This window comes from Halyomorpha halys, unplaced genomic scaffold, assembly GCF_000696795.3.
Source record: "Halyomorpha halys isolate HHAL.00 unplaced genomic scaffold, Hhal_1.1 Scaffold470.1, whole genome shotgun sequence".
NCBI lineage: Eukaryota > Metazoa > Arthropoda > Insecta > Hemiptera > Pentatomidae > Halyomorpha > Halyomorpha halys.
Window position 1 is genome coordinate 830,098 of NW_027115723.1, and position 19,325 is coordinate 849,422.

At 29.9% G+C, this 19,325-nt stretch overlaps 1 protein-coding gene across 1 annotated transcript in view; it reads right to left on the bottom strand.

Moving 5' to 3' along the window:
• Nucleotides 1–264: 264 nt before the first annotated feature.
• The window catches only part of LOC106683153 (synaptotagmin-15), a 283,819-nt gene continuing 264,758 nt past the window's right edge, over nt 265–19,325 (bottom strand). Inside the window, exon 10 of the mRNA XM_024361678.2 lies at nt 265–4,592. Within this exon, the coding sequence (XP_024217446.1) occupies nt 4,465–4,592 (128 nt within the window). The 3' untranslated portion in view covers nt 265–4,464. The remainder of the gene's footprint in view (nt 4,593–19,325) is intronic.

Below are 19,325 nucleotides of genomic sequence, written 5' to 3' on the forward strand. Positions count from 1 at the left end.
TTTGCGCCGTTAAACAAGAAATAAAGGAGAACAATCAAGGCCTACCGGCCATTTTAACCGCTATGCTTAATTAGTAACAGTAATAATTATAATAACTATACACAGTGTATAACAAATAACTAGTGTTGGGTACTGAGAAATAAAAAGGCTGATAGAATTACCTGTTATTACAATTTGATGTTTATATTAATCTTCCAGGTCATTTATTTAAAAAAATCATATTGTGACATTGTATAGTGGGTATAGCAACGATAAAAGTAAATAAACTTTGCAGAATATATTTATTTTGCTACAAATTCAGTAAATAAATAAATTTACAACACTAGACATAAGAAAATAAATCTTCTCATCTGAAAAAATCCATGCTTTTCAATTTTAAAATAAAAAATAAAATACAAATCATTGATGTAAAGTTTCCTTCTAAAAAGGCTCTGACCAAAGTATTTTTATGAGATATTTTTTATGGTACTCGTAATAAAATAAAATTGATATAAGATTTATACATACTAACCAGGAAAAAATAATTGAAAAATGTGTATGTTAATTGCAAAAGAGAACCATAGTTGGACACCAATTTCACATTTAAACACTAATGGCCATACAATGTTTATCCTCTTGGAAATCTACAATTTAGATATTTTCAAAAACTATTTGAATAAATTATTTTTATCATACAATATCGGCCTTACGAAATATCTAATATTTATTGTTATAACATATACATACATTTTGCATTAATAACCTTACTGCCTAGTGCCTAAACTGTGAAATAGTTGACTATTTTGTATTTCATGGTGCTTTTGTGGTCTGATCTAATAAGCTGCTAGCTCATTACAAGTTTTGGGTGTTATGGTTGTGGCCTTCAGTAAACATTGGTTTACTTCAAAGAGTAAACATATATTTATTAATTCTTCAGCTAATCTATCTTGTTCGTAGCAAAATATGTAATTCCATAGCACACTATCGTGATTGCTACACTAAATTGATACATTTCCTTGTTACACTTCTAGCAGTTGTTAGTATTAACCTTTTTGGTATTATAATAGTGGCCATAAGCACAATTTTCTGATCGAATTTCAACACCAGAATGCACTATTTTAATGGATGTGATAAGGAATTAAATTATTATCATTCGTAAGGTTAAATTAAATAATGCCTGCAATCCTTGTCAAATTCGATCAGTTTTTCGTTTTAATTTGTAAGATTTTGATTAAAAATAAATATTATTTAAAACCATTAATTTCCAAGAATTATTCTAGTATTCATTCATGTTTTTCATTTTATTGAAAAGTTTCCTATAAAAATTAAATTGTTTTTTCTCGATACACCAGAAAAAAAAAATAGGTTAATAATAAATAATCGACAACAAAAACGATTTAATTCGATTTTTCAACCATGTTTTTAAATTCAGTTTTTATACTTTATGTTTTAGCTTTTGAGTTGTAGTTTTCAGAGATAAGAAACAAAATAAAATGAGGTAAGATTGTGCCATTTGGGGTGAGAATTGACCAATCTGGAATTCAGCAAAGAAGTACACTCTTAGCTCTTTTAGCTTTTTTTTACTTTTTTTTTTTTTTTTTTTTTACTCTTTTCTTAGGTGTTTTTTACAGAATTCAATAAGTGTTATCACATTCATCTTAAACCATCTACAAGACTCACACAATTGTTTTGGACAATGTACTGATTCAGAAATTTGCTGCAAGTAGTGAAAGGTGTTGGTTTTCGTGATTTGAAGAATTAATTTTTCCAGTGGTAAGTAATTCATTTTTTATTCATTTACTGTCTATAGAATTATCTGTTTAGTTTCATAACTGGACCTTTTTTGGATGTTTTGTCATCACTTTCTCATAAAAATATGTTCACTTCCTCAGAACATTAAAGATTTTGGAACTTTTTTTTTTATTATTTTGTGTATTGTCAGTGATGCAACCTTCATAAGCCATGGTAATTTTAAACATAAAAACAATAAAATATTTTTTATGTAAAATAAGATGGTTTAAAATAATGACTTTTTAATTTTTGAGAAGTAATAAAATTTCCTTGAAAAGCAATTAAGCAGTAAAAATTAAGTTGTTGTTGCTTCAATAAAATATTTTAAAACGTGTTAGAATGTGCTATAAGTGAATCTGTGACAACTATTACGAAAAAAAATGTTGCCTGATCTTGTCCCACTCGTTGGGAGATTGTGCCAAGAATAAAAAATTACTTCCGACAGCCACAATCACTTAGAACTTTTTTATGTTATTTTTCTACTCAGAAAACTCAAATGTGCAACTACCTCTCTGCACTAATATTATTCGAAATGAAGTGGATTGGAAATAAACCTCATAAACTGGCACAATCTTCACCTCATTCCATTGTATTAATTTTATGATCCAGTAAAACTATAAATTAGATAAAAGAATTACCATTAATTTTCTATTTCATTTAATTGATATTCAAAACTGTATTAATCTAATGTATTACTCAATTAATTATAAATAATAATGTATATAAATATTTGTTTTATGTTACAATGTTTTGGTTTTTATGTTTTTTTTACTTTGATTTTTAATGGATGAACATTCTCCTGTTAAAATGAATACATACTACACAAATGATCTTATTGTTTTTTAATTTGGAAAAAATACATTATCTTTATATGAAACTTAAGAACTCTCCATCCATAAAAATTCAATCAATAGACCAAAATTGTCTTTTAAAAAATATATATGAATAAAAGAATTTCAATTGGTGATTACGAATAACAAGAAAAGGTTTATTTCCAAAGTTAATTGGTAAGTTAAAAAGAAAAAATTAATTAATTTTTCTAATACAATACCATTTTTTAAAATTATTCCAACTGAATTAAATTACTCTAGAAACCTTAAAATATAATGTCTGAGGTTTCAGAATTCAAGTCTTAAAGAGATATTTTCAATGTGATAGGAAAGAGTAATCTAAGATGGTACTTCAAAATGAATTTTTGTTTGATAAAGAATTGGTGAAGAGCTGTGAGTAGTTCTGGGTAAACGACTTATTGATTACTTTACACTTTTTTTTTTGTATTTTAAATATTTTAGCGATAGGATAAGACTCTGCCTTCTGAGTTTGATCAAAGCTTGACTTTATTAGTGGCCTATAAAAAAAAAAAATTTAGTTTATCATAATGTGTTATTACTTTTAATATTAGGGGTCTAATTTATTATGGGTTATCTCTATTAATTTTCAAATTCAAATAAGTTAGTCCTATTTTATTTCATAACATTCATCTATTGTCATTAATATTTTAAAATAATATTTAAAAATGTTTCTGATTTTTTTAATTTTTGGTTACTATTTATTCACTTTAATCATTACTCTTAAAGCAAAGTTTTCATTGAATCAGTTGGGTTTTTCAATAAAAATCTCATGAACTCTCTCTGAACTCAATAAAAATCTCATAAAATGAACTTTCTATCACTCAAAAATGAAAAATATATATTTTTTTAAAAATTTAAGTTGTTGAGGTGAAGCAACTTCCAATTAGAATATGAAATATTCTATATTTTGTTCCTGAACAATGTTTCGGGATATTATCCCATATTTATGAAGTATTTCATCCTCATATTTTAGAAATTTAAATCTTTTCATCTATATACATATAGTATAATATGTGTTATATATATAACCACATTATTCAACACTAGTGAAAGACATTAGTTTAAATAATGTTTATACTACATGTATTTAGATGACAAGATTTCAATATAGAAATTGGTAAAATATGACAAATATGAGAATGAAATAGTAAATGAATATGGAATAATATTCCGAAACATTGTACAGGAAGAAAATATAGAATAGTTTTATTCTCATTGGAAGTTACTTCACTTCAACAATTTAAATATTAATATAATCAACTTCCTAAAAAAAAAAATCCCCAAAAAATCCAGAATTTTTTATTTTTGAATGGTCAAATCTCTTTTGAAAAAACTTAACTACGCTATTAAATAAAAATTATTTATTATATAGCTCTTTAACTCTAGTCAGAGCTTAAAAACATAACGTCAGTTGTGCAAGAATTGTCAATTAAAGGAAATACTTATACGGGTGATTTAATTATAATTAATTAGCAAAATTTTAACTAAAATCTTTCTTAAAAGTATACATTCCTATATAATTATCGTTGTTCTTGGCCAGATATCATTTCTATTCATTATTCACTAATATTCTAATTTAATACAATGGCTGTATTATTCAATTAATTATACATAATGTTTTAAGTATATTAACACTATTTATACTTTTATTGTATTTGTATCCTTGTTACATTGCATTGGAACTCTTTACTAATGCATATATTTATATATATTTCTATTAATTAATCTGTAAATAAATTAAAAAATAGAAGGGTGTCAACAATTTCGACAATACTCAGTACGTGTTTCTCAGCAATCAACACCTCCATGTTCTTCCGCCATCTTCTGCATTTTTGCAACTCATTTACTCAGAGAGCGGATGCCAGTTCTGGATTTGCTCCATGGGATTGGCGAAGGCCGAGTTCCAATGTGTCAGTGCCTTTCCTCTGGCAAACATGTAAGAACCCAGAACGCACTTTCCGATTAGTTTATCTGAAACAGATACAAACGTTACCTATAAAACTTATAATGGTGAAGAATTTCAAATATATACATATACAAATTTAAATCCTATTTAATTCATCATTAAAACAGCTGTTTCTGTATTATTCAAGAATAGTTTCCCTTACTATATATTTCATATATAGTTAAATGAATATCACTGACTATTGTCATAAACACTTAAAAAACCGAAAAATTTATTTTCTCTTTTAAGTGTCCAATTTTTACATATTATATATTTACACATTTTTTATTCCTACCAACATTTATAGATAGTTAGTTTTTCGAATAAACCAAGTTAAAGGTACTTAAAAATTTTGATAAAAAAATTATTTTTCTGTTATTTAATTAGAATTAAAATTAGTAAAGTATAGTCTTGCCCTTCAGGCATTTAAATTATTGCACGGCGAGAATTTTATTAAAAGAATAAACCTATTTCCAGGTACAACCATTTGCAAAGCTAGTATAAAGCAAAAAGGTAGAATTATGGATAATTACTTTATTACAAGTGAAAATTATTCTGTGGACGAACGAGAGGATTTATTAAAATAAATGTTCACATCTGATATCACAAATGAAGAAAAAGTGTTTTGCAGCCCTTAAGAAAGATATATCTTTTTTAAGGAAAATATTTTAAGAATTAGCTTAAGGGTACCTGCTAATAAAGATCCTACTGGTTGACAATCGATGACGTTTTAAGATCGTACGTTTGATATTAAATGTTCTATGCTTTTGTTTATATTAGTTTAAAATGTCAAATTTGGATACTCGCGTCTAAAGATATTAATAATCTTTCAAAATTAAAAGAAAATACTACTGTCGAACAGAGGACTACATTTGGACAAACGATTAACCTAGAATCCTCATACCAGACTGAAAAGACAGGAAACTGCACGTCGATTTCGACTATTACAGCATCGACTATTCAGCAAACGGTCAAAACTTCCAACACATTACAAAAGATTGATCTACATGACTGTAATAAGGCCGATCTGGACACAAGGAGTTGAGGTTTGGGGCTCTACTAAACCTTCGAATTCCTCTCGTATTCAATCCTTCGTAAAATCCTCAATGCTCCTTACTTTGTTATGAATAAAATCATACATAAAGAGCTTAATGTTCCCTATGTAACCAATCTAGCCCGAACCAGATATCACTCCTTCCATTACAAACTCCTTAACCACTCAAACCCCCTACTTTCTAACCTTGTATCCTCTTCCATTCCTGACAATCCTCCGAGGCGCCTGAAAAGAAGATGGGCACGAGACACACTCCATTTTAACTAAGATCAAATTTACTGAATGTAATATAAAAATATTTTATTGTAATATAAAAAATATTAAAAAAAAAAAGAAATAAACTTAAAAGCTGTTGCATATGTCTTATAAACATTATATTTTAAAATCAAGTTTTTATAACGTATATTAAATATTTCCATGAATATTACTATTAAGAAACGGCATATAATGACTTTTATATTCATGAAATCAAATGCAAAATAGTTTATTATTCTGGGACTAGGTCCCTTTAGAACAATTACAAAGGCAATTTAAATTTTATAATTACATTTATTGGCCTCAAAATAGTGTGGCCACTCTTAATTATAATTTATATACAGAGAGAAAAATATAGATTCATTAAAAAACTAACTAAGTAAAAACAAAACAAAAAGTTAATTACAAAATATCTGTACTATTTAATAATAAGTCAGATTGGTGAAGCAAAAGGTAGTGAAATATATAAGGGACTGCTGCGTTTGATAAATCGTTTTTTACCCGAGTTGCATATCTCTGGAACTCGGGTAAAAAATGATTTATCAAACACAGCAGTTCAGCGAGGTGGGGGGTAGATGTCAGATAAACGGGATCTAGTAGTACGACCTAAATTCATCATAAATTTAGTTGTAAGAATTGATATTATGTTGTAAAAACATAATGTATCCAATTCTGATCATACAGGATTCGTTGTTATTACATTAGATATAATATTTTCGAAACGTAAATAAACGATTCATTTCATGAATTTAAATATTAATTTTATATAATATTAATGACATATACTTTCTAAGTTACCATGTTTCATTCTTCTATTATTTTAAGCATTTAAATTCCTAAAACTACGTTCAATAAGATTATATTTATCATAAATACAATTAAATTTGATTGACATATAAAAAATGATTAATAGTTTTGACCAGCTTCTCGGATCAAATACCCCACTGTACGACATATCGTTTACGTATAATTATGTAGAAATGGTGGGAAAACTATACAGACCAATATACATGATTGATTTTTTTTTAACATTTATAAAATTGAATTTATTCTAAGCATACCATTTTTTTATTTTGAAGATTTTAAGGATCCAAGTGGTTTGATGTATGTTATTTAGCTCATAATTCCGTATGACATAACGCGAATTTTTTTATTTTAGGTCAATTTATTTATTATTTAAAATTGTTTATAATTTAATATACAACAAGTATTTACGAAATCTGAGTTGGTGTTTGGAATCATCATCAAAATCACCGACTTAAGTTTCGGGTCCGTTAGCAAACTGTGTCAATCTGGAGGCTGTTCATTGGCCGAACTCGATGTAATAATAACGGGGGTGAACTGTTTTAGGAGGGCCCAAACTTGGAAATTAGTTAAGGCAAAGTTTCGTTTCAAGTTACACAAATCTATGTGATCTAATTGGTGGAGTTGAATTAATATATTTTTTCTCCAGTAAATTTCGAACTAGAAATAAACATGAAAATAAACTGATTTATTGTGATGATAGTATAAAATAAGTCTTTTATTCAACAAGTGTAGAAATGGTTAGAGAAGAAGAGGTGGAAGATTTTAGGGCAAGATCTACAGTCGTTTGAAGAGTTGGAATAATTGGTAGATGAATTAGGAGATTTGTTCTGGGAGGCTTCACAGGCAGTAAACAATTCTTTCCATCGCCTAATATTGTTTTGGGATAAAAAAAAAAAAAATTTAAATAAAAAAAATTTCAATGGTTTATTCATGTGGTTTTAAGGAATTACTAATTCAACAATAAATTTGCACACCCCACTAGATTTTTTAGTTTATGACAGCTCACGACTTACAGCATACTACTTGACTGAATTATTTACCTATGGTACTCATTCGAATTAAAATTTATTGCTCTTTATTTTCTTATAGTATAGAATTTTTTCATAAGACTCAATTTTTAAGAAATAAAAAAACTTAATCCGTTACTTCATTAAATAAATTAGCTTCTTATTAAAACAAGGTGTTTTTACACCTCTATTACCTTTCTACATTATGTGTGATTTAAACTCATTTTTAAAATGATTTGCAGAAGTATGTTTTTAGCACCAAAGGGCTGGAAGGAGTTGTTGCATCTATTCCATTATCCTCCTGGGAACTCCACGGAGAAGAACAATGGATGCAGATTATAAAGTGAAAGGGAGTAAGAAATATTCAATAATTGATTTGTATAAGTTGGGAACACTGGCGGATATGTGCAATGAACATAAATTATAACTGACGGAGATGTTGCTTAAAATCCTCATTTCAACTAACATAACTCACTCCCTTACCGCAATGGAATGTTAGAGGATCTCAGAAAGTCGTTAAAGAAGTTAGAACTAATAAATTTCGAAATATGAAATATACTGCCCTATTTAATTTTTGCATGTTTTAGAGAGTTGTAATATAAAATATATTCGCGTATTAAGAGAGAAATATGGTTGAATTAATACAGGAGGCAGTGACATCCTAGCCATCATCGGTGTAATACGGCCAACGTAAACAACACTGCATAAAACATGGTTCGTTCATAGCTTTGGCTCGGTTCCCATGTAAACTGAACCCCTCGTTAAAGAGCAACAGAGAGACCTTATGCTCGGGTATTCTTGACTGGAGACCGTCCCTCCTCTTAATGGCACGATTCCGGGATTGCAGTTGTTTGTTGGATGGCTTGAACTGAGCCAACAATAACTTGCTAAAAAGAATTATTTATTGATACATTATTAGGTATAAATAAGCACATCCATTCGCTTGAGGTTATGCTACATTGATTGAATTATGAAAGATGATAATGGTCTCGTGCAAAACCATACACTTGTTTTTTTTGTTGCTTACAAGAACCATGGTTGAATAAGGTTGTACATCTCATTAATCCGAAAGGTTTCTAGGTAAGTGTCACCAAGACGGACATAGAATATTGTAGAATCTTTCTTTTTCAATATTGTTCTTGAATTAAATTTTGGTAATTTGCAAGAAAGCATATACAAATTTTGCTTGTTCCCTCTCATTATATACCAATTTTTAATTTTTTTATTTAGTTTAACACTATTCTACTTCAACTAAAATTTATATCATTGATATAAATATTTTTCTATCCAGAATTAATTTTAAAGTTTGTGAAAAGTAATGTAGTGTGTTTACTATTGTCATTTAGGCGCAAAATATTTTTGCACAGACATAATGAACTGGAGATTATCTAAATAACAAAAGCAGCTAGTATCAATTAACAATAAAATCTTATTTAGGTTCATATTACATGAAAATCCTTTATTGTTGCAAATCCATTAATTGAAACCCTTTTGAAAAGGCTTTTGAGCTCTCCTGGAGAATCCTATTACAATTTAATAATCCCATTGTGGACAGATTAGCTGCAGAATGAATGGGACTTGTATGAATGACGGTTGCGTAAAAGTTGAGCTGAGATGCTTGAGGATAATTCAGATCCGTGCTGTCCGTTATAATCAGCAAAAGCTCAGTCCTTCTGAATTTAAGGGCCATTATATCAGTAGATAGCAAAAGAACAAACAGATTTTTTTTTTATTCATTAATCTTAATGTGTATATTATAGAGTATAAATTTATCATATTATATTTTATGTTGTAGGATTCTAATTACCATTCAATGATAACATTTTACCAAAGATCTCAGGGCCAATGCCGCATCAATTATCCAGAAGGATTACACGGAAGAGTGGAGCTGGGTTGATTGATATCTTTCTAATGGGTCGTTTTTACCGTTTGTATGTGCCCTAGGTCTAGATCAGCTTCGGGAGAATTTTCAATGTTGGGCTTTTGTCAAGGGAAAAAACGAAATGTCTGACTACGATATTAAAAAGGAAACTTGAAAAAGATTTGAATAAAAGGGCAAAAATCATGCTTTTATTTAAAGAATGTGGATAGGATTACTTCTTATTTTACATTTTTAACTACAAGACTGAAACGAAAAAAAAAACTGTTCGTAGATTCCGATTGCTACAACACCTACTTGAATAACGCTCTATACTTCCCATTCACTACAAAAAATTAGTATACACTACGATAATCAGGCCGATTTGGACATATGGAATTGAGCTCTGGGGTTAAGCCATCTAATTCCTCCCACATCCAATCCAAAATCCTTGATGCTCCTTATTGCGTTACAAATAAACTCATCCACAAAGACCTTAACATCCCAATCGTTGCAGATTTGGCTCAAAACAAGTATGCATCTTTTCATTCCAAACTCCTGACCCATCCTAACTCATTAGTTCTTAACCTCTCATCCTTAATAATCCCTGATAATCCTCCGAGGCGTCTGATAAGAAGATGGCCCCAGGACCTCCTAATTTAAATCAATGTTTTTATTAGATTTTCAAATGTAAATGAAACATACAACATATTTACTTATTATATTTATTATTTGTACAGTTGTAAAGCACATTAAATAAATAAGATGAAAGGAATATGGTCCGGGTGCGGTCAAAAAAACTCAAATAGTAGAATTATACTATTTTAATTTTTATTTTAAAATAAAATATTAAAATAAAAAAAAACTACTAAAATAGTATAATTCTACTATTTGAGTTTTTTTGACCGCACCCGGACCATATTCCTTTCATCTTTCCACACGGTCAATCAACATCTTCCATTAAATAAATAAATTTAAAAAAAAATTTCTAACAGTTTATATTTTTTATTTATAAATATGCTTGCTCATTTGTATCATTTATGTGTTCTATTCAATATATCTTCCATATCACATTCATTCAATTTACTTATAAAATATGTAATTTTTTGTGCATTTCAATTTATAATTATTTTTTATTTATCATTTTTAAATCTTTTTTTCATTACTGACGTTTTAGAGTTATTCTTCACCTCCCTCAAAACCACCTTATATATAAGCCAGTTTTTTTGAGATTAGGGTAAAGGCATCCCTAATCTCAAAAACACTGCCTTATCTATTAAAGAACATTTCACTAGTTTCCTACATTCGTAACCTGGATATTAGTTACTCAATGACCTATAACCATGTTCAAATATAATTAAAAAATACTAGTGCATTGCCATCTTTACACTAAGAACCCAATGGGTCTGGTTCCAGGTCTCCACAATTTATGGATTCTCCTAACTCCTATGGTCGATAACTATTAGACCAATATGTGACCAATTTTTTTTTTTTAAACCAATACTTTGCTTAACAGCCTGTTATAAGTTTAACCATTAGTGATCACAATTACGGAGTATACTTTTAGAAGTTAATGCATTCTATGTGAAGTGAGAGACCAATATGCCCCCTTACTCAGAGGAGAAAATTATGTACTGAATTAAAACACTTTTAAGTATTCTCATCTTGAAAATATTTAATTTTTCTGTTTAATATTTTTTACTTTTATAAATTAATAATTTTAACTATGGTGTTGCTTATAACCCCATGTTATTAATAAAATAATTTGAAGGGATAATAATACTAATCTGGAGGAATTTCATATCTTAAAGTGCCCAGAACCCCATTTGGTTTCACACGGCCTTAGACTAGTGAAGTGTTATTTAAAAGATTAGGAAAAAAAAGTATCCAATCAGTAATAACATGGTTTCGCAACCATGTGGGGAAGAATAACCCCGACACATCAACTATGGAAAATAGAAATATATTCAGCAACTATTGGAAATAATAACTTATTCTCCAATATATATTTAATTTTGCATATTCTCCTCTGTATTTCCTACTATGTCTATATATATTATTCGATGTTTTTCTACATTTATGGTTGTGAATTTTATTACTTAGCCCTGATGAAGGCTTAAAAATTATATGGAATGTAGGCAAACAATAGAAGAAGTAAACATACATTTATTATATGTGTTTTTTTTTTTACCACACCTTCCTCTCTTCCTACTGACTAACTTCACCTTAATTTTTAATTATAATTTATTTAAAGCAATATAAGTGATCTGGGAGGTGGCAAGGCCCTGTCCCATGGTCGCGTGCTCGTCATTGAAGGTGTTCAGATTTAGTCTAAGCCCGCCCATACATTCACTAGTAGAGATAGTACAAGAGCCCAAGAGGAGAAAAAAGGTAGTTATCTCACCCCAATTTTTGATTACTTTAATGAAAACTATGTATAATTACTAGCCAAAATTGATGGGTCTGCCAAGTATAGGTAGGGGGAATAAAAAATGGCAGCTGTTTCAATGCGATAATTTTTCATTCGGAGCTCTTATTTTAAAAAGTAGGAACAACACAAGAAAACCTAAGACAACGTAATTTAAAGAATAGTAAATTTGCTAAAATATGAGCCCTAATAGAGTTATTTAGGTTAAATAGTTTTCGAGATATAGCTTTTTAAAAAGCAACATTTCAGAATAATGTTGTATGGGACGTACTGAAAGATAAGTAGTTGGTGAATTTATTTTGAAAAATTTATATCTCAAAAACCATATGACGTAAAAATATCTATTAGCACTCATATTAAAGCTAGTTTAATGAGCTATAAAGTAGTTTATGATGTTTATCTTCGTAGGAGTAGTGGTGTACATGAAATTTGCTAAAATAAATTGATTTATAGTTGTTCGGACAAATTTTCATTTGTCAAGTGTATATTCATATGTGAATATCATAAAAACTACTACCCCTACGAAGATAAGTGTCATAAACTACTTTATAGTAAGTTAAATTTCCTTTATTTTGAGTGTTGGCAGACATATGTGCGTCTTATGGATCTAGAGATATATTTTTTCAAAATCCAACATTTTATATGAACAACTAGAAATTAACATTTTGTGGGTTTATTTTAGGAAATATCATAAAACTACTACTCCTAAAAAGATCAACATAATTAACTATTTTTTAGTAAATTTAATTAGCTTTAATTTGAGTGCTGGCAGACATGTGTACGTCCAATGGTTTCTGAAATGAGGTTTTCATAAATCAAACTTATTGTCCGAACAACTATAAATCAATTTATTTTAGCAAATATGATGAAAACTACTATTCCTACAAAGGTAAAGGTTATATACTTCTATATAGTCCATTAAACTAGCTTTAATTTGAGTGCTAAAAGACATCTGTACCTCACATAGTTCCTGAGATATAGATTTCTCAAAATAAATTAACTAACTACTAATCTTTCAGTAGATTTTTAAGAAATATTGCTTTTTAAAAAGAGAACTATTGGACGTAAATAGCTCTTTTAGGGCTAATATTTCAGCAAATTTACTCTTCTTTATATAATGTTCTCTTAGATTTTCTACTGTTGTTGTTAGTTTTTAAGAGATAGAGCTCCGAATGAAAAATCAATGTTTTTTTTTAATCAGCCACCATTTTTTATTCCCCCTACTTATACTCGGCAGACTCATCAATTGTGACTAGTGATTATACCTAGTTTTCATTGAGGTAATAAAAAATTGGGGTGAGTTAACTGCCTTTTTTTCTTCCCGGCTCTTGTACTAAGAGGTCCGTTCCCTATCGTGGCAACGCAGACGGCGAGTAAGCGCAACAGTGTTCCCCTGCAAACATCGGATCCTACAATATACCTTAAAATGCCCTTTAGGTAAAGAAAGAATATTTATGTTTATTATGTATTATGTATACACATGGCCTTGTTTGAAATAATAAAATTAATAGGAGGATGACAAAAAAATACAGTAGTGACTTTACTACTTAACATCTTTCCTGATCTCAATTAGTTACATATTTTGAGCAATAGAATCATATAAAATACATTTTCAGATTTCTGAATTACCTTCATACTCTGTCTACAATGCCTTAGTGTAGCGAGCGGGTCTTAAAGTAAAGGAAATTCCTGCGAAGCTCAACACAAAGCTTCAGCCCGTAGTAAACTCAGAACTGAATACCTACAACATTTCTTAATGGACCACAACATTTTGCCTTTGTTTGAAACAATTCAAATATGTTTCATGATCCAGATATTTACAACTTATTACAACAATTAATTGGAAAAAAATAGAGATTTGAAAAGATATGTAATAATGAGCATCATATCTTCGAAAAGGATACTCGGTGCAGGAGACATAAGGGAATGTATGACTTTGGCAACTATTCTAAACCTCACGAGATAAGCAAGCAAGATAGACAAAACCACCCAGTTTATGATGCGTATAAGCTTGAATAGTTAATATAAAAATCATCTTTTAAATTCATTACATAACTCAATTATTCGTTAATTAATATTGCCCCTTTATTAATTCCTGTTTAATTTTTTACTGCATCTGTCATCATTATTATAAATATATTTTTATTTAATTCTTTTTTATCAATAATTTGTCTCATATTGGCTTGGAATTTTAGTTTCTAAATGCAATTATTTTTTATTCCACTTATGGATATTTGAAGGAAAACTGCACACAAATAATTATGTTAATACAATAAAAAAACCTTTGAAATCTAAATCAAAATTCGTTTTAGTATTGCTTATTTCATACACATTTTGGTTCTCAGGCTAATTTTATTTTACTTTTATTGGGTAGTATAACTTACAGTACAACATTTTATTAAAAATAAGGCACATGTATTTGATACCATGTCATAAATACAAATGTATTTATTAAAAATTAAGGTTTGGCCTAATCAGACGAGCTGCTTCCGACAATTATTGAGCGTCCCAAGGAAAATTTGCGTTTGCGTCCGCGTGCGCGAAAGTAGAGGACGGAATCGCATAAAATCGATGTTGGACCATCTAGATACCAGCCTGGACGAACCCTTAATATTTAACCGATTATATCCGAAAACAAATTTGAGTAAGGATTAGTCATGAAATGCGAGTGAAACTTTGTAAAAACTAAAATACAATTTTTAAAATACCGTCTTCTCTGAGGAAGCGAAATATGCATTTATGTCACAGATATAAATTTTAAGAGAAATTGATCAATTCAATGTGAAATAGTTTCCCAAAAAATATTAAAATATACATCATTAATCGATCAGGCCTTGTGTATTGACCTTTTCAATAGAACATTTTATACCAGTTTAATGAGAATCATTACGAATTTATTTTTTCATTTCAATATCTTAGGTTTAATTTTTCAAAACCACATATTAGAAGGTCATAAAACAAATTTTAAATGAAAAATTCCATATTGTATCCTTATAATTAATGTTAAAAAAAATCTTTATTCTCATAAGAAATTAAGAATTACCTGTAAATAGATTTTCTTCATTAGAATAAATTAAAACATATAACAGTGCACCTTCACTCTTTAACCATTTGGAAATTTTTTAGTATTACTCATGAGAAATCTTTTTTTTTTCTTTTCTTTCACACAAACGAAAGTTAGGCAGCTTTCTATTAATCCAGAAAATAAAAAGAGTAAAATAAAAACCACTGTTGGTTCCCATTAAAATGGTATGAAATATTGTACTGAATAGATCATTAAACTGGCTATGATCAATCAGTAATGAACATAGTGATATTATTTTTTGGTGAATATCGATCAATTTCCTTTCAAATTTATTTCCGTGACAAAAATATATTTTCCTTATTCACAACCGACTCAATAGTGATATTTGGAAGAAATTAAAATGTCCTCAGAACCAAACATTTCCAGAGGTATTCTTAATATTGTACCTTCAACCTTCCAAACCATAACCAACTTTGGTTCATCTGTTTCACGAGATCATACCATCTGGATCTTTTTTCTTGTCTTCCCTCTAGTATAGTCTTAGTTCCATTTTTTTTTCATCCGATTGTTACCTTTTCGACCCTTAATGTCTATATGTAGGTTATAATCATAATTGATGACTCAAAAAAAAAAAAAAAAAAAAATAGGACTGCGTACATGCCACTGTTCCTGGTATACAATTTTCCAAATTGATTTTTTTTTTCCAAATAACAAAAAATGAATACTTTGTGAATTTATATCATGCGGACTACTACTCCCTACAGACGAATTACATTTGCCTATCATTTCCTTATTGAGGATTAGTGGCAGGAAGTTTCTGAGGTATTCGCCAAAATAAATTCAGAAAATGCTCTTGTTTGGAATAACGTTTAGTTAATGAAAGACTTTATATCAGCAACTATTCGCTGTATGCTCGTCAGCAATCGAATAGAACTTCGATTATAGTTCGATTATACTACTAATGGTGTAGTTGATAACATTTATTTTCGTAGGAGGGGCAGTTCCCATGATAGAAAATTGACTCAACTTTTTTGTTTTTTTTATTTTAAGACAAACCACAGCGAAGGTGATGTTTGTTTAGTTCTCTACATGTGACCAACCTATTCTAACCATGGTGGGAGTTATACTTTAGTTATATTTTACTTAATGAAAAAAGTCAACGCCTCCAAGTTCGGATTCGAACCGGCGCTGCCTACACATCTCAGAACGATAGACCTAGGCCCAACCACCTGAGCTACTGTCGGCCCTGACTCGAATTTAGATAATGTGCTATGAACTATTTTAGAGTTGTAAGTAATTTTAAGGATATAGAACTCTGAATGAAAAGTGAGCGAAAATGTAAGGTTTAATTCGAATAAAGTAAACTTCAAGGGACTTGAACCTTAAATACTTCAATATTTACTTTTTAATGGCATTTATTGGCACTGGAATAGCCCAGAAAAACATTCAACTTTTTTTTTAAACAGAATATAATGTGAAATTTTTTTTAAAAATGAAATAACTCAAAATGATTTTTTTATAACTTCTGAAACAGCCGCCAATGAAGCTGTGCCAGCTTATGTACATGGCTGATTTTAGATGGTTTGTTTACTAAAAATTTGTTTCTAAAATTAATATTTGTTATAATTTTTTTTTTTTTTCATCAGTATCTTGTCCGCATTCTACCGTCTAACAACTAAATAAATATGACAATCTAGAAAATTATAATAGTTAAGAAATAAAAAGAAAAAAAAATCTTGATGGTTCTCATCAAAATAGTGTGACATATTTCCTTAAAAATAACAATTGTTATATATTATTATGAACAATTATTCATAATGTGGTATGTATGTTTTAATTCTATATTTTTGGAATCGTGTTACTTTAAAATGATCAGATTAACCGAGTTGCTGTTTATGAAGTAACTGAAAGAGTAACTACTGTAATATCTCTGTATAACATGCTGGGTAGTGTAATTATATCATAGACTGCAGAATGAGTTAAGGCATAAGATACTAGTTTCCTAAGGTTGAGAAACATGGTTCCTCAGCTAGGCCCAGCTGCAATACCCCAAGAGCTGCTGCTTCCATATTTCCTCATCAGGGAAGATCACTTTTGATTACTTCATTCTCAACCGCCTCTTGCTTCTTTAAAAACAGGACATCTCTTTTTCTTTATTATTTTTTTTTTTTTGTATTTTCTTGTTCTTGATTATCTGTTGTCGTAATTTTTTTCTCTGAAGTGTAATTAACTGAAGAAAACTAAGATATAAAATCCTGATAAGAATGGTAAAAATTTTTTTTGTTTTAGGTGCAACAATGACAATGCTAGAGGCACCTTATTCTAAATTGCCGTGTATCTGTCGACAAAGTTTTTTGTTCTTTAAAAAATCCAATAGCTTATTGGATCCAATTACTTACAATGAATTGAATACAATTAGCTTGAAGAATCCAGACGCGAATAGTGCTCCAGGATATAGTTGCAGCTATAACACCTCGGTGGACGATTTCCTTCAAGCAGGTGCATATGGGTCAGACTTGTATATCCGATCATAAGTCGGATTATGATAGTTCCTTCCAGGATCTTCAAGATTTGTCTTCAATTTATTCGTTTCAAGGACCATGGACCAAAAGTAACGCCATGCTTCCTAGCATTGGTTCAGAACTGATTTATTATAATCATACAGCGCCGTGTTACTTTTAGGCACTGGGAGGGAGGTGCATGCTTCTTTGGCAGCTGTGTCAGCCAGCTAGTTTCTCGTTAAACCTGCGTGACTGGGGGACCCACAGGAAGTTTATTATATTGTGTATTTTTTTATTAAGCTTTTTGATTGAGACACAATGGAGTTTTGCGAAATCAGGATATTTTTAATTTCCTTTATTATAATTTTATTGTTGTAATAACAGCTAATAGAGACTATAATCATACTGGTAAAAAAAAAAATCAATAAAAGATATGCAAACCGTGAATATATATTTATTTCAGTATTTAAATACGAAACGGATTTATGATTTTTTAAAATTATTTATTGAATGAATTATTATTATTCCATGAAAATTAGAACCTAAGCCATCATTTATTTATTCTTCGAGTAAATAAGCGGTTAATTACAATTATAAGAAGATAACTTGATCTTTGCATTTTTTATTAGTTGTGGAAGATTCCTGTTCAGAAAAATATCACCATAAAGAAATATTCAATAAGTACGAAGAATTAAATTTAAAAAGATAGAAAATAAATTCTATTCTGCCACTAAGTCTCTTTGGAATAATATTAATATACTGATATGTATGAGAGGCACCAGCTGGAGTTTTTTAACTTAAAATAATTTCCTTTGTCGGCATGCCAAAGATACCGCCGGACCTAGGCAAAAACCCGTCGGCAACAGATCTAAAGAAATGTACAAAGACATATATATAACAGAGGGTATGCACCCTCTGGGAACCATTAACCGTCTAGGCAGACCCCTTATCGTGCACGTGGTCAGTTTAGACATTAGAAAGTACGGAGAAATAGCCGCCGTAATGGATAACAAATAAACACCCCTTATCTCACACGGGCCTCTCTAAAAACCTCGGGAAACATAAAGTAAGCCGCCAGAAGCCGGTTTTCTTCAAAGAAGAAACTTTTAAAGATGAAAGGTAAGACTTTCGTCGAAGATCATTGGACCTTCTCACCCCCTCTGAAAATAGAGGACCCAATCAGAGGACAGAAATCAAAAGAAGGAGGAGTCAGAAGGAGAGGGGAGAAAAGTAACAAAAGGGCAGGAAAAAGAGTTTTTGGACAGTCGGAGTTGAGGAGAAGTTGAAGACAGTCAAGGAGAAACAGTCAGAGGAAATACAGGGAGTGGAGACAGTCAAGGAGAAACAGTCAGAGGGACATAGCCTGAGAGAGCCGGACGGAAGAGACACAGGCTGGGAGAGATGAACACCTGAAGACAGGCCGGAGGAAGAGAGAGCAGCAGCCAAGAGGCCATATGAACGCTCTTACACGACAACCACCAAGCCTGCCGATGTGCCGAAACAAGTAAGACCTTTTCTGATGTAATTAGAATGGCAGTAGTAGAATTAATAACTTAGAGTCAGTATAAATATCAAAGATCTCAACTGGTACTTCTCAAATCATTATCTTATAATTAAAGTATAAGGAAACAAGTCTACCATACTCTCTCATAATAGTATTCTTAATATAGTGTATATAATTGTAAATATAAAACATGTAACAAGGACTTTACTTTATAATTAATAATCCCTGCATGCCACCTCATATATAATAGCATAGTAAATTGGTGAACACGATACCGTTGGAAAGGAACTCCAATGATTAATTATGATATTCATATCTAG